This window comes from Solea senegalensis, linkage group LG9 (assembly GCF_019176455.1).
Source record: "Solea senegalensis isolate Sse05_10M linkage group LG9, IFAPA_SoseM_1, whole genome shotgun sequence".
In the NCBI taxonomy this organism is placed as follows: Eukaryota; Metazoa; Chordata; class Actinopteri; order Pleuronectiformes; family Soleidae; genus Solea; species Solea senegalensis.
The window spans coordinates 22,226,490-22,250,522 of record NC_058029.1 but is presented as its reverse complement, the minus strand read 5'-3'; the positions used below and the strand labels follow the sequence as shown (position 1 = coordinate 22,250,522).

Below are 24,033 nucleotides of genomic sequence, written 5' to 3'. Positions count from 1 at the left end.
ACATTTGGTTCTGTCAACAATGTACTTGCAGATAAATTAAAGGAAACGAGGGATCTCTCAAACCACTTTCATCCCCCCAAAAGTAATTGTCAATGTAATCCACCAATTTAATTTTCTGTGCTGCGTCTCCATTCAAAAAACAAACATGTATGCATCAAAAATAACTGTTATCCTGCATGCAAGACAAATGAATCAGTTTATTTAACAACATCCCTCCTTTTTTTGTTTTTATCTGCAAAGTGATCAAGCAGTGAACCTAATAAGTAGACAACATGAGGCTGTCACCACCACTGCCACTAAGATAAAACTCTGCCTCCAATTTCTACATTCCCTTTCATTACTCAGCCTGCTGTCTGGTCACTGAACAGTAACACATTTGAAATGCAGAGTTCAGGCCTTAAAACTAAAAGAAAAAGTAAAAAAAAAGTTGGACATGAAGCACAAGCAAAACAAGTTAAGATCCACTTTAAATACTCAAGTATCGGCTTTGGGTGAAAAACCATAACAATGTTTGAGGCAACAGTGCATGCAATAGAAATGATGTCATTGCAGCCAGCATGTTGGACATGAGAGCTCCAATAGTTTTAACCACCATAAACAATAAACACATCTAACAGAAGACTGGCCTGGAAGATTTAGCTTTTGCACCTCTGCAAGACCACAGACACATTTATATGGTGCTATATTTTTGTTGAGGAGCTTTGATGGCGCAATTAACAAAGTCCCACAGAGAAAAGTCAAATGTACGCTGAATCAAATACTGTTTGAGACACCAAGATTTCCCAAATCTATCTCTTTTACTCCTTTACAGATGTTATTCTAGTAATATGTTATTATTATTATATTATATATTTGTTTTGTTGCTGCCTATCTACAAAGTTTATTTGTAGGCTGCATAGCCTGACACACAATAACATGCTGTACATAAATGCCTCTGTGGCTGCTCGTAGGGAATGCACTTCTTTGGAAGTCTGTGCCAGTGCCTTGTGTGTGTAAACAAGGCTTGATACACTTAAGCTGTTGTGGGAAGTAAGTCCAACAACAGTAACATTTTTAATGTAATTTTAGCATAAATTCAAAGCTAAACTACTAATACATCCATGTGTTGTTTATGGTCTGTTTCAGAGTGATAATCCATCAACAAGTAATGTATATATTTATACAAGTCATTTGTCAACCATAGTAACACCAAGAATACAAGAGGAAAAATTAGCATTTTAATTGCTCTACATAACGTCTAATTGTACTGTACATAATTGTTTTGCAGAAGAAGCTACAGCAGAACAGAAAACTGATTAATGAGTGTAGTGACGCACCGCATACAATGCTAATTTAACATGTATGTGTTCTGCTTCACCAGCACCATGCATTGCTGCTGATTGTTGGGTGGTAGTGTCTCTGTTGATGAAGATTCAACAGTCACGGCAAAGACTGCCATCGGACTCAGAATTGCCTGGGACACCAGCCTGACTGGCAATGGCTGCTGTGCAGCTCTATGCCAAGAAGCTGACAAGACTGATGCCCAGTGGGATGTCCTGCTCTGATGCTAATATAATGATTTACTGTGAATAAAAAGGCATCATTGTCACCGGGCACATGACTCTGAGCATCACTGCCATCGCGGCTTTTATTAGCTCCAACATTTCAAAGCCAAATTGACTGATGTGACGGAAGAAAATGACCAAATGAGCCACGGATAAAAAAAATTAAGCAGCTTGCTTCTCTAACCAGAGCTACTGAATCACACTAAACTGGCCGTGATTTAACTTAGCATTGTTAATTAACAGGGCCATTCGGCGGAGTAGTGGGTAGCACTGTTGCCTTGCGGGAAAAAGACCCGGGGCTTTCTGCATGGAGTTTACATGTTTAGGTGTGTGTGTATGTGGGGGGGTGGGTTCTCCGTGTTCTCCAGTTTCCTACCACAATCCAAAAACATGCAGAGGTTGATTGGAGTGAATAGTTGTTTGTCTCTGTATGTTGGCCCTGCAGTGAACTGGCGACCTGTCCAAAGTGTACCTCATGTAGAAAGCGACAATGAATCAATTAAAATGCGGTAACATTTTTGTAAAATGAATGTTGATTAACATGGAGAAATTGTGAAAGGGAACAATATTCTAATCTGTCTGTAGTTTGCCGAGTCTGGTTCAGGCTGCTCTCCACCCAGCACCTTCACGACAGAAAGCTGAGGCTGCTTTTCTTTTATTATTCTATAGTATGCTTGAACTACGCCTAAGCTATGATTAATGACCACTAAACCTCAGACGCATGCTGAGCAGCATGTTAATGAAAAAGAAGCTCTTAACTTCATGTCAATAAAAAAAAAAATCCACACAGTTTAATATGTATTTACATTTTGTAAAAAGAGTGTGATAGGACATTTTACTTTTTACAAATTTATTTTATATCAGTTTAAAGACTGTGGTGACACTGGATAATTTTGTTAAAAGGTATACATATATATTATATTTGATGAGGGTTTTTTTTCAGACGAAATAATGTATTATTACAGTATATTGACATGCTAACTGATGTCAGACAAAATAAATTATACAACTAATTAAAGAGAATTCAAAAATAGATTTTGTTGGCTACAGTGGGATGTGTATTTTAATTTCCCAGCAACAATCGAAACATCAAAGATGTCATGTCTCTGAAGCTCTCAAATTTAATTTTTTCACAGCATATGTAATTATTGTGAGGGAGAACATGAGGACAGATGGTGTAACAGAAGAGGACACAAGGGAGAGGGCAAGGTGGAGGCACATGATCTGATGTGGCGATCCCTAAAGGGAGAAGCCAAAAGAATATGTCATGGTTATCAGTCAAATGTAAATATTTTTTGTGAACATGACTGTTAGAGTGGTCATATTCCCATAAGTGTAATAGATATGTCCAAGTAGAGGGACATTAAGATAAACTACTGGCTCATGGTTCATATCCAATCAGGTTTGATTTATGTTATTTCTTTAAATAGGCTTATATTGTACAGTATGGTAATTAATCAGCAGTAAACGTCTCCTTATACATTATCATAACACAAAAGAGAGAGTGTGTATCATAACCATCTTCACTAAATCCATTAAAACATAAATTAACTGCCTAGTAAATTATTGATCGAATGCTGGCAGAGAGGTAAATTAGAGCTGAATTACAACCCAACACCCATCATGTCGCCATCTTATTCACTTGGATCCTGAATATCAATACAGTAAGCCAAGTGATCTGCATCTGTTTATTTCCACAGCTCAGAGCTTGTTTTCAGAGGTCTTGGTGTTCTCTTTACGTTTGGTGAACTCAAATACACACACATGTGCAGGCCGCATCAGGAGCGCAGTACAGTGTGTCCAGCTCTCTGGTTTCTTCAAGGGGGATCAGTGGCTCCCCACCCAGTCCTTTATCACAATAATCCCGTCACATTGGATCATTTGATATACTTGGACTCACTGTTGTTATTCACCCTGCTTCAGTCCATCTTCACTCTCCCTCTCTGTGTGTGTTACTGTCTGCCTGTGTGTTCCATCATATGCCTCCCACTGTATTTATCCATGCTGACTGAGCTATGTCCCTCACTGGAGCGTCACTCACTCCCAGCGTGCCTACTCGAAAAAAAGAGCCACCTGAGCTGCCTCTGCTACTGTATATATTCACATGATTCACATGATATATTAAATGTGTGAGAGGTCATTCACTGAGCTAATTAATGCATCATTTAAGTTTCAATACAATTGTCGACACAACTTACTGTACCAGTCCGTTCAATAAAAATATATTCAATTTGATCCTTTTTGTTTATTTAATAGTGGAAAAACTCAATCTTTTACAACAATCAAATGTTCTTCTTACAGCTATAAGTGTCAAACACACACATCAACATGACCAAATAACAGCAATACCTATATATCAGGTCATAGGCAAGTATGTACTGCATGAATACTGCTGACTGCAAAACAAATCGTCCCTCAGTGACAGTAAAGATATTCATATCTTTCAAACTTGAGAATGCTGAGGCAGAGTTTGGATTCTGAAAACACCCTGTGGCCCACCACAACATTTAATTATAACTCTTATCAACAAACACACACTTTCCTTTTTCCGCATGAAAGCAACCGCTCTATGTCTGACCCAACAAAACTGGCAGCTTCCACCCATGCACTTACAATAAGAGATATATTACAGTGTGAATGTGAGGGGTGAACACATTGGGTGGCACCTGATACTAGCTCCCCACAAATTCCATGGCTCTTTTTATTATGTATTTTACTGATCATGAATATTTACAATTATTTGAAACTTAGTTGCAAAACTGAAAATTAAAAACTTGAATGACCTCCCCAATCTGCAGTACCTTTAAATCCCACCAGGGGGCTATGGCCAACACTGTGTGTATGATGGATGCAATGTGTCATGTGCTGTAATCGTAAAGCCACTTTAACAGATTTTGTCTGTTAAGTTGGAGTCAGCATATTAAATGGGAAACAACACTGTGAACATCACCTGGTGTATATTAAAGCCTTTTCAGATCTGGTATAACTGGGATAAATAATCCATCCTGACTCATCTAATCACTTGCAGTCAGCTTCAAGTGCTGGTCTGAACACCCCCATTGCGTTCTGAATGTGAATGTGTAATGTAATGTAATGTAATGAATGTGACCTCAGATTCAATCCCATACATTTGGAGGTGGGTTGGGGACACATGTAGCCACATTCCAGATGCATGAGCACAATCTGTCCACCTACAGAGCTGACAGGGTGCAGTTGCCTTTAAAGCAATGCAATCCACTTGTGAAAACATTACTCTGGACGGATGTTAATAGCAGGTCTGAAGAGGGCCATAAGGCCTCTGAATCTGATCCAAATCTGACCAGTAGCCTATGTTTGCATTTATCAAATGAGCCCAAGAGGACAAAGATCATGGATGGTACAAAACATGCTGCTAAATATCTGTAATGATGGACCATCCACACAAAATGTCCTTTGCCCTCGATATCCTGAGAGAGAATGTCAGCTCAGCTTGACCTCAGCTTCAGGGCACAGTGTACTCACTGAAGCATCTCACTGGCACAGTAAATGACACTGCTTTCACTCAGACTGGGAGTGAGCTGGGTTTCGTTTAGTGCGGACAGGAGGTTGATAGGGGTCAAAAACAGTTCATCAGAGGTAAACAACAACCTTGCTGCTGTCACTTTCAAACTCAAACAAGCGTGTGAAAACAACTCACTAACAAATGCTTCAAAAACACGATAGAAATGGCCAAAGACTGAAAAATCTGCCTCAAGAACATGGAAACATGTTACATTAAGAAATAATAATTACCCCAAATTTCGGCCTATAAGCCGCTACTTTTTTCCCACGCTTTAAACCCTGCGGCCTATACAATGGTGCAGCTAATTTATAGATTTTTACTGGCTAACGGCCACCGGGGGGCACTCTCTAGCAGTAAACGCAAAAGTGAGACGCGGGGAAAGATTATGCACTGAAGATGTTGTTTTCTTTTCTAACCAGGCGTGTTACTGTCATGTTGGTGCAGTGTTTATTTTCTAACCAGGCATGTTGATGCCCTGTCGGTGCTGTTTTGTTTTCTAAACATGCAGACATGTTCACCCCGTGTTTAAATTACGTTGTTTTAATAAAAACAACAACGAAAAACCTCCGTGTAGCGTCTTTCTTTGTAAATATCTCATGTTACAACCATATGCGGCGTTACAGGTGGGCCCACTTTTGTCCGTGGCCCACTCGCGATCACGGACGCATCATTCAGTGAATGATGCGCAAGTGGGCCACGCATCATTCAGTGCTAGTCACACGCACTCACTCGCCATTCATAAAGTTGATGCATTCATTAACAAACTCCTTTGATAAGAGATTGAATCCTGGTGCCACTACTGGTTACAACATGATATATATATATATATTAGAGATATAGATATATATTCAAGTGCGGCCTATATATGTCCAAAATATAGTACATATATCTTTTCAAATTTTGCTGGTGCGGCTTGTAGTCAGGTGCGCTCAATAGTCCGAAATTTACACTATATTTTAGCATTAAAAATATAATTTCGAGCTTCTACATACTGGTGTATCTAAATCCCCAATACTGTTAATTTAGGGCAACTGTGGCCACCAGAGGTGTAGCCTACTGCAGATATTCATTTTTTAATGGAACAACCGTTCTAATATTTAATATAGTTGAGTGCACACACTGTATTGTCTAGATGTAGATTTCATAAGGTTGCTCTCCCCAGTCAGCCCCTCAACCAAACTTCCTCTTGTGTGTGGAAAAAGGTTTGTCCTCTGAGAGTCTGCAAGTAAATTGTGTACAGCACAAATCTTTCTGGCCTCTGGGCCCTGTATCCACTTTTTAAGGTTGAACACATTTTACAGCAATAACATACCTGAGATTATTCAAGCAAAAAAAAGCCATTGTATCTGGATTATTTCAGCACTAGTATGAATACACGAGAGCTATTTTCTATGACATTTTGATCTGAGACATTAAACTAAAGCAGACATATTGTGTCATACATACTGTAAGCTGGCACATGAGACTTCAGGGAGATTTAATTTTATTTCTTTTAGCAGGATGTATGGTCTTCCACAACAATCTCAAATTCCCACATCCTGCTTCATTGCTACCGACACAATGCCAGCTGTGCTTCTTTACATATGCCAGAGCACAACACTAAACAGAGGCAAACAAACAACACAAAGAGGGCTTAGAGTCTGCTGACAGCTGTACAAGACTGCACTTAGGCACAGTAGTGCTTTAAGCTAATGAGCACTAAATACAAGGTGTAACTGAGAATGATTGGAGGTGAGGAGGGTTGTCAATACTCCTGCGTTATCATAAACCAAAATAATTCCTGGTTTAAGCATTGAGAGATCATGCTCAATTCACCATAAAGAGAACACGTGTGTATCCGGTTACTTTGTGCTAAAGGAAAAGTCAGGGGATCATGGAATGTGACTTGTGTTCGCGTGCGGACAATGAATGTCTTTATCAAATATTTTCCAAATCCATTTATTAGATGTTGTTGTGAAATGTTACTAGATAATTAAATGGTTTAACTTGCTAATAGTGTTTGATCAAAGTGCTGAGTAGACTGTCATGATGGTGTAATTTCAAACTGTGTACAGTGGACAAAATAAATACATCTTTTTAATACACTTCATATCACTGTCAACATTTTGACCTGTATGTTTTTAATATTGGTGAAGTCCATCCAAGCCCACTCTGTTGTGGTTCTTTCATGATTTTTGTCCTGTTTAGTGATTCTTTGCTTACACGTGCCAACATGTGCACTTCTCACTTTTGTTTAAAAGCAGAAAATGCAGCAGGCAGCATGACAGAAAACCACAGCTTCTTTCTCCAGTTACCCATGAGACTTCACACTCACTTAGGTCTCATGTGAAATGTGGAATTGTAGGTCAGAATGTGCTAATTATCGAGTCACTGTGTTGTCCTGCTTTGGCTCAGGAGACTTCCACTGTGGTTTATCCAGAGTTGCTGTCAGTGCATGTTGCTGAAGCGGCTACATGAAAGTCATCATATCAGCACCGCAATGATTGTGAAGGCAGAGTAGATGTGGTCTTCTGAGGAAAATGTGCTCTCTTTAGCTTCTGAGCTAGATGATTCAGCGTAAACCAGAATAGACACGTTCATTTTTGCACTATGTAACTTTTTATTACCCAAAAATAAGAGCTTGAAAATCATTTTGATAGGTCACTGACTTATCGGGGGAGAATGCTGCCTCTTTCATTTCCACTCTGCATGTACACCTCTGTCCTTGCACTGTGTGAGTTTGGTGAGCGAGTAGAAGTGTGTAACTGCCAGAATCAAGCTCAACAACTTCAAGGGTAATGCTGAATTAAGGTCAGTTAAAAGGTAGTAAAAATAAAAAATAATAGGCTTTCACCATGGAGTACATGGTAAAAATTAAATAATACAGCTATAAAGAGGGACTTGAATTGAAATTGAAATTATTCAATTATTTTATAAATGTTTCAGCACAAAAAATAGAGAAAGTATTATTTTTACTTTTTGTATATTGAACTAAACAGACTTCTTACATTGTTAATTTGTTCAAAATGAAAACTAACCCTCAAAATAAACGACAAAAGAATGATTGTGCTTGTATTTGCGGAGGTTGCATTTTCAACAGGCCTATATAACCTATTTCTCATTCTCATTGTTTGAATCACTTATGAAGATGAGATAGATACGAAGACAAGATGACTTCAATAACACAGCTCGGTGCAAAACATACACACTGGGTAACAATTAATGCTTATTACTGCCCTAGGTTTTTATGGGGGTACCATTTACCCTATTGTAAGTTGATCTTGGAAACATTATTTGAAGGTCAAGATCCTACATTGTGTTGATTTGAATGAAAGAAAAAAAAATCAGTTCATCTCTGAATTGTATATCAAACAGTAACCATCAAGCTTTGGTGAGTGAATGAGCACATAAACTCTTCATAACCCTTAAAGCCGAGAGCACATCGAAATGGTGAGGCTTGAGTCTGTAAAATAACTCTATTTGTGGTTTATCTACTCTAGAACGGAACATCCTGTTCATCAATTATCGACTCTTTCCTCTTCTTTGGGGTTTTATCAAGTCAATATACGAGTGGATCTGACCTAAGAGAATGAAAGAAAGCAGGCAAAAGCCCTGACAAAGACAGAATCTTTGAGTTAAATGATCTGTGGTTTAATTTTACCTGAGATTCCATGACAACGCAAGATGAACAATTCTGAACTAGGCAGCAGCTGTGATAGGAAGTAAAAATAACACTGAACAAAAGAGCAGGAGGAAGGAGATGGAGATGAATAATAAAGGTGATATGAGAGAATACAATCCAGTCTGAATGTTTTCATTAATCACTTTTCATTATTCTTCTATTATTAGTGAGAGGAGCTGTGATGCTATGCCCATAGACAATTATACAACCACAATTATTCCTGGTTACATTTTGTGTTATTAGAGATCCCTGTAATAAAACAAAACTTTATAATAATATGGGGATTAGGTAAATTGGTCACTCTAAATTGACCTTAGGTGTGAGAGTGAGAGTGAATGGTTGAATGGTTGTTTGTCTCTATATTTGGTCCTGCGATGGAAATGGATGGATGACTACTCGCGGAGAGCATCAGCTGATATCAGTGTTTGCCGATAGGTTGGACTGAAACGTACAGAAATGCTACCACATTTGTGTCCTGCTCTGTCTGTCTTTGTTTCACTGCTAACAAGTTATAGACCGGCTGTCACTGTGTCCAGCTATGGATTATGGACAGGCTGGAACAGATAAATCTGACAAACTGCTTTGCAGTGTCAGTGTAATGTAATTAAGAATAATGTGTGCAAGGAAAATCCCTTTATTTTCCCTTACTGTAAATGCCTTTGAATGCAAAATGGATATGTTATAATTAGAAATTGATGCTAAGACCTAAATACTCCAAGGCCATAAGACAAGTTTCTTTCGACATCTTAACTATTATTCAGTATACTCTTATGGGGCAGAGATCAAATGTGAGAATCACTGCATAAAATAAAAACCAGTGTGGAAATTAATAACACGTTATTAATGGCTTCAAAATGTAACCCATTAACCATTCTATAATAATAATAATATATTCTAATCTGTTTAACTGACCAAGCTATATTGACAATAATATAGTGAAGTGGTTCTCAAACTTTTTCTGTTGGGCCCCCCTTTGGAGGAAGAAATTTCCCGGGGGCCCCACAACTCTCACAAAATTGTAACAATGTGTCAAGTATAACATTTATAGAATCAATTTAGAAGAAACGTTTAACTTATATTTCAATAATCTGTTGTGCAAATAACATTTTTGCTTTAGCAATACAAATAACCTCAATACTGCTTAGTGAGAAAGCAATTTTCAAATTAAAATATGAAATGTGCATTTATAATCATAATAGTGTCCTTTTTTAAACAATAAATACATTTGTATAACAAAGAATACTTTACTTATATTAATAATTTGCTGTGCAAATAACATTTTTTTTATTTTAGCAATACAAATGCTGTTCCCTGCCAATGTTTTGAGACACAACACACAGAGAGGTCTTTGGTGGCATTTTCTCATTGTGAATCATTGAAGGATATATTTGTTAATTCAACCATTATGCCTATACTGAGGGATGTAGTTATGTGGTGCAGTTAGATTGCACTGCATTATTCCGAAGTGTATCTGACAGATTACCATACAACAATATATTTTCACTACTTTCAACACCAAAAACAAAAATATGTGAAAATGTCCGTGATTTAGTATTTATCTAAAACCATTCCATTGAAAAATGGACATAATAAACATCCTGGTCAAATATTTTGCAGAGCTGTTGTGTTACATGGTAACCCTCTATAATGAAGTAGCAACTGAGTGTGTAATGAAATTCAAAAAGAAAATGCATATTATGTATATTATTCAACGTATCTGTTGTATACTGTAAATGTAACAATATGTATTATTAAATCCAAAATTGTAATTTTTGGATTTACTATTATATACAACAGATACGTCTTTAGGTTGTATCATAATACAATTAGAACATTAGAACATTTCCTCAGGCTCTTGGGAAGCTTGGTTCAAGTCTGACTGGCAATTTGTATTTTGAATCAGTGAGTTATTTTCTCGACAAGAGCGTTGTAGATGTGCAAACTACACAAGGCAGCACACTATCAACTCGATCATATTCTGCAACACAATGTTTGTAAAGCATACTGCAGATCCTCTGGGACTTTACCCTTATTTAGGATTTAAAAACACACTTTCATGCGTCTCTCTGTGTGTGTGTGTGTGTGTGGTATCGGTGTTTTTCTAGGTTAACAAAGCCTCACGCCATTCACGCTTTCTCTCTCCCCATATTTTACTGTTCATTCATGACTCCATACACCATTCAGGGAGAAAGACAGACCCATCAAATCCAGTGCACAGATGAATTCTGATGAACTACTGTGAAGCTGAGTTTTTTTTTCCTGAGAAATAACTGAATGTCATCACATCTATCAGAGAGAAAAGCAGCCATTTTCTAAGGACTTTATATTATCCACTCCTAAATTATTTGCATGGTTAATGAAAATTGCCCACAATAAGTCAAGTTTAATTGTCTCATAGGAGATGGTGAAGCTGCCTGGTACGATTGACCACCCCAGAAACCACTGATGAAGGCATGAGGAGGTGAGGCTGACAGATTGTGGCAGATCACACCCATGACAAAGTGTGGTGCGAAGTGTAAATCAGCGTCTGTTGTCTCCATGATTGGTGACTGTGTGGCGGCTTGTCAGTGGCTGCCATTGCTGGCTGTGTGCACTCGGGCTGTGACAGCTGACACAGCCAACAGCTACAGTCTCTCTCAGCTTCAATAGTCATCTGCATTCACCAGGACAGACTCGCCACTAAAAACTAGGGGTGATTTCATGTGTGTGCACGCTCGTGTCAGTTGTCATGCCTCTCTCCGTTTGTGCCTTTAGTGAGAAACATGAGTGGGTGAAGTTAACAATCGTTGCACATTTGTTTGTCCTTGAAACTAAGAGTGATTACGACAGTGCTGAGCTCTACAAAATAAAAGCATATTGAGCACCAGGTTCAAAAAAAGCCATGGCCCTGTCTGACTCATCTATCTATAAATGCAAGTCTGTCTGTTACATAACTGTCCAACAGGTCACTTGACAGGCATCATACTTGGCAGATGAATTACTAAGAGGACCAGTGTGAGCAGTGCTGACACAGAGATATTGGTAGACATGCAACAGAGAGAGGTGCTAGACTAGCCAGGAATCAAACCTCTGGTTGGAAGACGATAATATGTCAATAATTTTAGATGCACAGTTTGTATGTTTATGTTGATGCTGGCCGTGTAGGTGTGACTCCGCCTCCAAAGTGCGGATAATTCGGATGCAAATTACGATGCACCCTCCCATACACAGCAAGCATGATGCGAATAAAAGAATAAACAATGAGGACTGTAAGTTATCAACAACACTGATTGGTTAGCTGTAGATTTGTCGCTTGGGACAATCGATCACGATCCGAAAAAAATAAGTCGCAATTTTGCACGTCAAAATTACTCGGCCAATGTGAATGCTGCATCGACAGGTTTGAAAAATATTTCAAATGTGCAAATAATTAGCACAAAAAAAAAACCCAAATAAAAGTCGTTTTCAAAAGCTAATTAAAATAAATATTGTCAGCAAACAAAACATCCCAAAGTTCAAATGTCATTGTCATTCTAGCCTTGACATGATTATTGGTTATAGCCTCTAAAGCCCAGCATTGACAGCCATAATGACAGAGTAGAGTTTGTAAACTTTATGTAATTACACACCAGTGCAAAAAAAACACCACTTTTCCACATGGTGACAGTGAGGTAGCCAGGAAATGACCTCTCTAATTTACAAAACCACAAACAAACACGCCATCTCAAATCTGTGAGCAGCACACCAGGCTTGCTGAAGACAAGTGCTCTCCCTCCGTTTTCTGCCTTAAACACCCCCATTTGATGCTCCTCTTTCCCTTTTACTGTTTGATCACATTTTCTGCCTTGCAGAGACCTTACAGAGAGGCAGAGAATCCCATCAGTTGGTAATGCAGTGTGGAGGGTGGCCACACAGGAAGCTTTTGATTCCTGCTCGAATGTCTCCCTTTGGAAACCTGTCAAACCCGGGGCGACACAATGTTTGTGTTCAAGCACAAAAGCACGGCTTAAAATCAATCCAGCATGTGAGGCGACTGGTGACAACTTTATCGTGTTAATACTGTATAATCAGAACGTCTTAACACCTTATGGTGGGTCAGTGGTTTGCAAGGGGAAAACCGATATATTAAAGAAAGCCACAGAATAACCAGGAAATTATGTAAATAAAGGGTCCAATTAGACAACAAGAAGGAGCATCTTACAGAGTTTAGGTCCAGGCTGTTCTGCACCCACTCCTTGGCATCATTATATTCTTCCATCAGTCCCATTATATACAGTGTGTCCAGTGAATCAATGACGGATGCTCCTCTCAAGCCACCTGTAAAATACATGAGAATTCAATTAGTACCTGAACAAACACACATATTTAGCCATTGTGAGTCGAATATAAAGAATAAACTGCAATATGGTTATAAGCAAATAAGGACATTTTAAGTATTAATTAACTGTAAATCATGGGACATATTTTTCATGTGGACAATAATTTCATATGAATTGGTTGCATGTGATTGACAATGATGGACATCTGTATATGTACCTCTGTTTGTTCTCACCATGCCTTCAAGTGGTTTTGTGAAGGCTTCAAACTGTTCAAATGTTAACATGTTTATGTAGCATTTGTTGTAACAGTTTATTATAAATATGTTTGACACTTCATCCCTGAATTTATTTGAGATATTTGAAAAAGATTGAATCAACAGAGAAAACGGAGTGAGTAGAACAAATAATGGGCTGCTACGTAAGTGGAGTTCTTGTACGGCAGTGTGAGTGATCAGACTTCACAGAAAGTCTTTAATGTTCTGATAAGCAACAGTAACTAGACAGTGTGGGTGATAAAAAGTAAAACATCAAAGTCATACATGTGGAGCTTCTATAATTGCTGCACTGATGTTGAATGAAGATGCTAAAATAATTTTGTGTGACCCAGAAGCATCTTTTCTCTTAGATTCAAAGCATCAGCGATAAAGCATGAGCCACTGTATCATGGAAGTCAAGTCATTGAGGAATCGAACCACCACAGGGGAAACAACGAGAGCTGATGCATTGATTACAGCAAACATTTATCAGCTGTGACAGGATTACACTGAGAAAGCTTCCCTTTATTACCTTACATGTTGTACATTATGTGGGAAATCTCATTTCAGGCATGGTTTCAGTGCACACCAATAATCTTACTATTGGCTTCATTCTGATTAAGACATTATTCTGATTACGATGTTTGCACGGCTGGCTAAAAGAATATTCCATTCATGCCAGTTTACATGTTACAAAGTATAATCTGATCTCCTTGCTTCTACTGCTGTGAAATCTCCAATAGATCAATATGATCAAGATTGAAACATGCCTGTTTTTCCCAGATGCACCGAGAAAAAAAACAATTCCAACTATTTTCTTTCAGAGACTTCTGAAAGAGATTTGAAGTGAGTTGTCTTTAACCTGACTTTTTACTTCAGTTGAGTGGGTTGAGTCAGGGAGGTTGAGTAAACTGCTGTAACTTCATTGTCATCTAATTGCACAGGTTTTGGTTGCTTAGTAACGACAGGGATGATAGGAGCACAACTGGCTTGAATACAAAAAGACATCAAAAAGCATTTCACAGGTTTTTTTGATGCTACATCGGCACAACCCCCCAAAACATGTACAGGGCTTCGCAAAATGGAATGCTGCATGTCATAATCTTGTCGTTATTCTTCCTGAGTGTGCACTTATTCTTGTAAATGTAGTCGGGAAATGCTGTTGTATGGCTGTGTATTTCTGAGACTTAACCTGGTTATTATCAGTGTCCATGTAAAGACAGTCATTGTTGAGTCTTGAATTTGTGCAGTGGATAAACCAGAAAAACACAACACAAGTACTTTCTACAAGGTGTCATTTGTAAAGCATATTTGTAACCATTATATTGTGGATAGTTTCATTTCAAGTTAGCCCCTTGCTCTCGCTGTTAATTCTCATTTATTCAGGCATTCAGTCTGCTATCAACACACCATTTTGATTAGAATGCCTCCACCCCACACTTTAGACATCATCGTACGCCAACTATACTATAAGAACTATACTACATCTAAATGTAAAATGCTAAAGGGTGCTTATTCCACCCTGGCTGTCCTATGAGAGATTGTGCAGCCTATTCTGAACAAATATTATGCAAATGTAGCAGAGTTTCAATGACAAAGCTATAACATAACAATAACCTTAATGAATTACTATAAAGAGTTCAAGGGCAGTTGGAAGTTTATAAACAATATTAGAATATTAGATAGATAATATTAAAATGAGAATAATAATTGAATATGTAACTAAATAGGCTGTGAATCAAACTGCTTGCAGGCTCACATTGTGGCTGACTTGAAAAAAATGCAATAGTGTGAAAACTGACATGGAAAAGTGATGAAAATTCCCAAGTGTTCATCACTGAGAACAATGTAGCCTGGAGTAGAACTGATCTGATGCAACCATACAGCAACCTGGAAACACAAAATCTTATAAAATAATTGCACCGGTGAGATTTAATAGTGATTCCAGATAACATTAAATATGCTAATGACCTTTGGGCAACACAAAATGATGAAAAGAAGAAAGTCTCTTTAAGGATTCTGCTCTCCATATAGCTCCATTGTTTGAGTTTGGATCGGTTGTAGTCACCTCTCAAGAAGTTTGACCAACAGACATAGATGAAAGTCCCTCTGTAGGCAATTGGATAGACCTACAACCAGTCAAACCAATGATCTGGATGATGAATGCAGTGCAACGAAAAACATGTCAACAAATGTGTTTGTTGTTCTTTTCTAGGAGCTATTGAGTAATGGCGTCTTATGACTTTTGCCAGGACGAGGTCCGTGGATCAAGTTGCTTAAAATGGAAGAGACCGCCCAATCAGAAGACAGCTGCTCTTCGGTGGGCGCCACGCTGGATGTGTACAAAAGCTGCAAGACGTTGCTTCTCAGCCATCATCGCGGTAAGCCCACCTCTTGGTTGCCTTTTTTTCAGAGATTGTGAAGTTGGACAAAACCCCATCCTTGCTAGATTTGTCTGCAGGGACAAAACCAAATCACTGACTCTCACATGAGTTCACCCAAGCTAGATAATAATATTTGTAAATACAGAACTACAGGTGTCCAAGGAAGAGAAATGCAGTTTTAAAGATAGATTTTTTTGTCTTTGTCCTGGAGGTTTCTCACAAAGCAACAAAACATACCAGTACTCATCTTGTTGAATAGTACTATGCCATGGCTTTTATACAGTATTTCTATACAGTTCAGATAAACCACCCACTTCTGAATACCCATTGTCTTTGGTTGTCTGCTGGCAAGTCACACCATCCCGTCAGGGTAGTGCCAGCCTAAAGCAAGACACATGTAGTACTACATAACTCTGCAGCACCATCTGCCAAGGTTGTTAGCCATGTTCTACTACATATGTAGTGTGAAGCAGATTTATGGTATTTACAGGAGTAATTCAAACTGTCACTCTTTGATATAGGATGGGACTTTTTTCAGTTTGCTTACTGAGCAGCCCTATCTCTATTCCATCACAAATGGTGACGTGACAGCCGAGAGGAGGGGTGTAATCAAATAGCTATAATGCCGTCTGGTTACCCAACCCAAGAGGCAACTCTCTGTGGCTGCATGCAAACTGCAGAGTGACGGAAATTTCTTTCTGAAAACAGCACCAAACCTAAGATGATTGATTGACTCTGAGGATAGATGCAGCAGACCAATCACTCACAGTGAACTCCTTTGGATTCCATGGTCTAAGGCCATCTTTATTTCAGTAGCCCTTTACTTCAAATGGAAGATGCCCAAGGGATTGTTTAAAGAATGGGTATTTGCTAGTGTGTATGAAAACTGATAATCATGCTCATGATGACACTCGACATTCTGATAACACAAAATCCTGTAGTGTTTTTCTTCATTTGCATTTGTATGCATTATAAAGTCCTCAATACATTTCACATCAAATTTGATGGCTCATTAGACTCATAAGCAATATTCACATTTACTTACTATGAATGCTTTAGATAATGACTGAACAAATATGAATGAAAGGAACTGTCCACATTTTATTGGAGCATAGTCTAGTGATAAACTGTTACTATCAGTCAATGAAAGAGCTTCAGATTCACTACAATGGGTTGTATCACAATACTATGTGCTAATATGGCATTGGTTACTATTACCATCAATGTCAACAGTACCAGATCACAACACAAACTTAGGTACTTAATTTTTGTGCCAGAGCTGTTTCCATGAACCATTGTTTAAGTGGCATCACTGCTTTTCTTTCGAACTCTGCACTGCTCTGCTACCCCTCACCACACACACAGGTTTGTGCAGTTGTTCTTCTTAGGTCACTACACTGACTTCAATTTATTTAGACTAAACAAAACATTATCCTTAACCATAACTAGTTTATGCCTAACCAAAGTACGCCCGCGCGCGCACACACACACACACACACCAGTGTGGAACCAATGGGTTAACACAAATATATTACAAGACTGTAATTTCCTGAAGCACTATTGTAATGCAGTTTGTTTTTATTTATTCTTTGAATTTGTTGTATACCCAATACCCAACCCAAGCAACGGTATGTACTTTTGGGCGTTTACATTGGTAACAGTACCAAAATAACCTGCCCCAACCATTCCTTTTTTCAGTACCCTTCCCTTGGTGTACCAGAGTAATAGCATGGTTCAGGTGGAGCTACACCCATGACAGTCAGCTGATTGGGTGACAATGTCACTCCCTTGCAGCCAGTGTTTCTTCAACACCCGCAGTCTATTCTCACAATTGGATGTCTAATTGCTATGAGCTTCCGCTAAAATGCCGTCAAATATGTACTGTGTTGTATTTACATTTCAAAACTAAAGGGGTGCAAGAGCGCGATGAGAATGTGTAATTTGTTCTTTCAGTTCTTCCTGTTTATCATGGAAGACGAATCGACTTACGTGATTTTCGTATTCCCGTAGCAGCCTCAGCAATAAAACCATTTGAAACTCAGTTTCAACTGTTCTCTATGGAACGACACAGAAATGTTTTTTTTTCATTGTGGTGAGCTTGACGCTGATTGGACAAATGCGGTAAAACATCACTTCCAGGGAAGCTCAGCTTCTTCAAGTTGTTCGTTTGGAAAATTTATGTTAGAATTTATGTAAAAGTAACTGGGCCTGAAATTAATTTCTCTGTTTCAAAGACCAGCATCCACCACTGCACAGGACACTTCAGAGGTCTTCTCAGGTCTATGGCTGGCCAAGCAAGAGCTGATTTAGTGGACCAACAATATTAGACAACTGTTGCGGCTGCAGTGTTATGTGTGTTTAGGCAAGTTAAGTACACAGAAAGCCTTCAGTGTGACATTGGCTGGTGGATGTCCATTCATCATGGCTGTCACAGGCCAGTAATTGTTGGTCAAGGAAGGGTTACATTAGACAGCCAGAGTCCACATTATCAATCACTCACTGCAGGACGGTTGTATGTCATGACAGCACTTCTCTAATATGCACCCAGCAGTGGCTTTATAGCACTGTTGAAATATGACCGCATCCTCTGATTTTTTTTTTAAATAAGAGGAAAAGAGGGAGGAGCAGAGACAGCTTATTCTGAGACTTGTATGATGTGTTTTGTTGGTGAGAAAGACTTTGAAAAAAGTAAAATCAGTATTGACCAGTGCTTGTGGGAAGACCGCTACATGACTCATTTCACAGCTTGTTTTTAATACTCGATTCTAATTGTTCAGTAGCTTCCTTCATCATCTATTTCTGTATAATAGACCATTTTTTATGTGTAATGGACTAATAGCATGAAGAGCATTGTATGTATCATTGTACAGAAGTCCAGTCATTTTATCAAAGTGTAACTCATCAGATACATCTCTGCCACAGTGGAATATTTTCCTAATATTAACATAAACTTATGTAAGAAGAAGGAGACTGTGTTCATGCTCCATAGTCAAGGAGCACAGAGGAGACTAATACTGTTCCAGGGCCAAAGAGGTGGAAATATTTGGGGTTACCCCAACACACATGAATCCAGGTTCTGGCTCGAAGGATTTTGGCATTTACTTGCCGACTAAACAGCTTCAACAGCTTTACACTGAGCATACGCTGCTCTGCTACCACTGTAAGTCTATACACTGAGAAGGTTGACGTGCCGGTGCTTACAAGTGTTAGTGCCACTTACTTTTTGTGTTAGCATTACTCAGAGCACCGTCATTCTCATTGTTTATTTGTAACTTTTTAATTCTACTCCTGCATATTACTTCCACATAACCCGAACAAGCCCACAGTGTAAAGAAATTAAAAATAATTTACTTTAGGGGCATGTTGCTAACAACGTTAGCAGTTCAAATCCCACGTAAGCTAACAGACTATTATTTTACTATGAGGAAGCAAACAACATTTTCCTAATCAATAAAATAACTCTCAAATCAATACTTTGTTTTCTTTGTATTTGTTTTCTTTGGAAGAAGGCCTACTGCCCACAGCACAGCAAAAAAAACCAAAAAAAAAACTCGTAAAGTTCTTGTTTTTTTTCTGGATTTGGGCCTTACTAAGCATGAGCTGTGCAAACTCTTAAAGGTCCAGTGTGTAATAATTAGTGACGCCTACTGGTGAGAATGTAGAATGTGGAAAAACTGAGGACTACCACAATCACCCCTCCATCTCCCAAGCATCAGGCAATTACGATGGACTTTGAATACCAGAACGATACGTAAACACTCTTTCATAACTCCTTCCAGTTTCCCACTCTGCTGTTTCCGCCTTCATTGTATCAGACTTCTGTAGGCAGGTCTGTTCTTTCATATTTGTATTGTAATCTTCTGCCTTTAAATTCAAAATGCATGTCCGATCAGGCTACTGAAGAAACATGTTGTTGCATGCTGGTAGCCTCCAGTAAGCAAGTATTTGCCAAAATTTCATGAAAAGCTTAATCTAAGGGTATGAAAACCAAACACTGTTTATTTTAAAGCCATTATACACCATACTTAAATATATAGTATAAGTATAAAGAAACACTGAACTTCCTTCTAGTATTTTTAACATAAGTAAATAGTTATTGAAAAGATTAAACATTTATTATATTTAATTAAAGAGTATCTGCCCAAATTTTTACAGACCTCATATATAAACTAGACGCTGCACCATTTACAGTACATGCTATACACTCCTCAGGAGTTCTGAGTCCAGGGGACACACATTGCATAATACTGTAGCATACATGTATACACAACATATATACAGTATACATTCATCAGGACAATTACTTATTATCCCTGAGGATATGATTCAGTGAAAACATGTATTCTCTAATTTAGTTTAACCAACATGTGCAGTGTATGATGTGCATGCACAATGTATGCAGACATGACTGAAATACCATTTCAATGTTCATTGTAAATTCCACTGACTGACTAAACATTAGAGGCTTAACCAAACAACAAAGATCAGATTTTTTTTTTTTTTAAATGAGGTGCATGGGAAATCAAGAACAACAAGTTTGTTATAAATCTTTCATTTCAGCTTGAGATTCATGACACAAGCAACTAAAAGAATAAAATAAAAATATGTGGTCAATAACCCACCCTGTTTACCCTATTCACCACGTCAAAGTGAAGATAACTGATCCAGACACAGGGCGTCACACTAATTACACCACTCTGTATCCAACGGTTGCTAGTGACCAATTATCAATCGCAAGGGCAATGAGCATCTTGTTAGTGCTAATGCTACCTGGCACCAGAGAGACAGGGCAAGCCACTGTGATGTTAATGATATGTAGCTGCTTGCTATTCAGGTCACATGGTTAGTGCTGCAGTGAAAGTACATGGGGGAGATGACTCTGTAGGTGAGTGGACTGCAGGTAAGACGATGGCGCTCACAGACAGATTGGTTATTGAAAAAAGAAAGTAAGTTGAGAAAATGCCAGATTAAGTAGTGTTATTGAGCTGAACATGGCAAGGGGAGGAATATTCAGTGGGAGAAACTAGTCCCACTGATTATCATTGGGTACAAGGGTATAATCGATTTTTTTTTTTTTTTTTTACTTTTACAAAATTTGTAATCTTCACACTGGACAATTTGTGTTTGCAATTTATTTCGCATCCTCCAATCATCCTTTGAGAAGATGGAGTCTCAAGTAGTCCTGCAGACAGGATGGAGGACAAGATTTGGATGGTGTGCTGTTTGAGCGTAAGCACAAATGACATGATTGGCTATTTCTTTGTTGGAATATTTGCACCAGATGATTTCATTGGCTTATGCTTGCGCTGCTGCTTCTGAACTTCTGCCATGTGCAATGCAAGCAGAGCGAGGCAACCAACCCACAGTGCAGTTCAGCAGCCCTCGAAAGCCTCCAACATGTGTGTGAGTCGGCCTTTACAAAATGCATTGATTGATAGTTGTGTGATAATTGACAGTCATTTGAAATAGAATAAGGTTTAGTGGTAGAGTGAGTTGTCTTTCAGCTGGAAGATTGTGGGTTCTAAATGCCAATGTGTCCTTGGCAAGACACATAACATTCCCCCTGACAGCTGTGCCAGCAGCGTGGGAATGAAAATGTACTGTATGAATGTGTAAGTGAATGGGTGTGAACGGGTGAATGGCAAAAAACTGTGCTGTAAAGCAGCTGATTGAGTGGTCATCAAGACTAGAAAAGCACTATAAATACAGACCATTACCATTTTGTGCAATGGCATGCCTGAACAACTGAGTTAACTCTTTCTTTCTGTGGGATGCATCTATATGATTGCTGTGCTGCTATGGCACAGCAATGCTATGCTATGCTATATATCTCCTGCTTAGCATAAAGATGGAAAAAAAAGTCTTTCTAACCTTTCCCAAACAACTGGTTAGTTCCCAGAATTGTCCACATGGACAAAATTTGAGGAAACAATTTCTGATTAGATCACATATCACCACGCACAGCCTCAGCTCTCTCCCACTCTGTTGCTCCATTTTCCCCATTATTATAATCACGCAGATGAACTGCCCAGCAAAATTACTTGCATCTAATGTTGATTTGTGCTTTCCAGCATCATAGCACTAGGTTGGCAAGACAAAGGAAGGGCAGAGAACAGCAGATTAAATGTTTTCCATTATGAGGCCCATCAAGGAGGAGGAGAAGGAAACTGAACCAGAGGCTTCAGCTAAAATCACAGACAGCAGGAAACCTTTATCTGAAAGCATATCAGTGTTGATTCTCTGCATGTTGCACATCAGAGAGAAACGGTATTGTCTCCTATTGATTTCTGAGCTGCTGTGGGCTTTCATGAGTATCATTCTTCCACTTTTTTGAGCAAGTCAAGTCTATAACAATATATTATACTGCTGGAATATATAAAAGAGCCGAGGAACAGCTCTAAACCTCTGCTTTAAATGAACAATAGCTAAAGCCTATTTGAAAAAGCTAAATGTTTCTGGATGATTGATAATAAGATAATCATTGCATAGGTGTGAATGTGAGAGTGAATGGTTGGTTGTCTCTATGTGTGGCCCTGTGATGGACTGGTGAAATGCCCAGTGTGTATGTCAGCTGAGAGCACTGTATCTGTAACTGAGGTGTTAAGACTGTTGCACCTGTTAGTCTAAAAGAGTTTTAAAGAATACATGTCCACATACATACATGTTGACTGGTAATTTTACAGTGGAGCAAGAGGGTTTGATAGTTGATAGCTGGCTTTTAACAAAAATAAACTACCAAAATGTAGCCAATTTACACACCTTTACACAAATTAATCTAATCACAAACAGATACAAAATGCAAACTACCCAGAAATGATTAAAGAGGCGCCAGACCCTCAGCTATACACGTCAATCTAATTGCAGCAATCTAATTTGTCATAGTGGGGGTGCGGGGTGTGTCAGTGCGGCAGCCCTGTCTGATATGACAGCCTCTCAGATGAGATTACACCACACGCAGTATTACTGAACCCCTCATCTCCTCTGCGTCCCAAAATCCTGTCTCTTGTATTTATCAGCAGACTTGCCAGTACAATAGGAGAAGGGGATCATACATCTGATGCTATGTCAACCCACAACACCTGATTGGGGATGACAGCTAAAGCGAGAGGCCCTGATTAAGCAATAGACTACGGCACCACAGCAACAACTCAGTCAAGTTCATCTAAGTCAAATCCACAAAGTAAACAAGTGAAAGAAAAGTCCAGAATATCCCATTATTGATAAAACCTTACGCAGGAGGAGGTCAGCGGGATGAAAAATTAATTAAATGTTCAGTCTCAGGCTTTTGTGCGACACCTTGATAAATCAACCTTGCAAGCTTAATCTCAGATATCCAATGGAGATAAAAACGGGGCAGTGCTTCCCACCCACCTACCAGACTTTATCTCATCTGAATGGAACTTTATGGCTCACTAGCTGTGCACTGAAAAATGTGCAACCCAGCCAATTTAGGAGTGCTATAATAACCTGTTGACAAAGAGCACCCGTCAGCTGGAGGAATTAAACCAGCCATCTTAAAAGAGCAGCCGCTCTGCATCATTGGTGCAGCCCTGTGGGTATAACCTAGACTTAGAGATGTATGTGTGAGTGTGTGCAAGTACTTTTTGTCTGTGCACATGAGCTCTTCTGTACATCTAGTTAGCACCTAAAGGAAAGTACTTTACTGTCAGGTTTCTAAAAGGCAGCAAAGAAAAAAAATTTAGCCCCCTGGCATATGTGGTTGATTGAAACTGTAAGATTATTAAAAACACGATTTTTAATCAAGTAAAAGACATGAACTTGCCATTATTTAAATCAATCTGTATGATGCAAATTTAGAGAGCAATTAAAAAGTGACTGCAAATTGAACAGTACCGCTGCTAGCCCATCCACAATTTCACACTTAACTTCAGAGGAAATACAAACTTTCAAAGAAAATTAACAACACTTTCTCAATATCAATTTCTATTTCACAGCTTTGTCCTTCCTTCTATGAATGTCAGTGTCACCGCCTTCCATTTCCAGGATGCCAAAGGCTGTAGACACCATTCTGAACCACTCCCAACACCACCAAGTGTGGCCCATTGACCGTCAGGCTGAATGCTCAAGTTTTTAAACAGCAGAATATCAGGACAAAAACTATTTATTTCATGCATTTTACCACCACCCACATAGAAAACCTGAGACCTCATCCTGCCAAGAAAATAGTGAAGATGAAAGTGCATCTGCGCAGGAGCTTGAGAGACACTAGACTGCAGAGGTCAACCTGTGCTGTTTTTAAGTGTCTGCTACACTCCCAGAGCCAAATGGTTTAAGCTATGATGATCACTGTAGGAGCAAAAGGACTTTTCTCTGTGGGTCACTGTTGTGAG

At 38.8% G+C, this 24,033-nt stretch overlaps 1 protein-coding gene across 2 annotated transcripts in view; it reads right to left on the bottom strand.

Annotated features, from left to right (window-relative positions):
- Positions 1 to 24,033, bottom strand: part of LOC122774806 (mannosyl-oligosaccharide 1,2-alpha-mannosidase IA) — a 170,960-nt gene that overhangs the window by 56,796 nt on the left and 90,131 nt on the right. For both annotated transcript variants that reach the window (XM_044034334.1, XM_044034335.1), the window contains exon 3: positions 12,927 to 13,042. In XM_044034334.1, the coding sequence (XP_043890269.1) occupies positions 12,927 to 13,042 (116 nt within the window). The remainder of the gene's footprint in view (positions 1 to 12,926; positions 13,043 to 24,033) is intronic.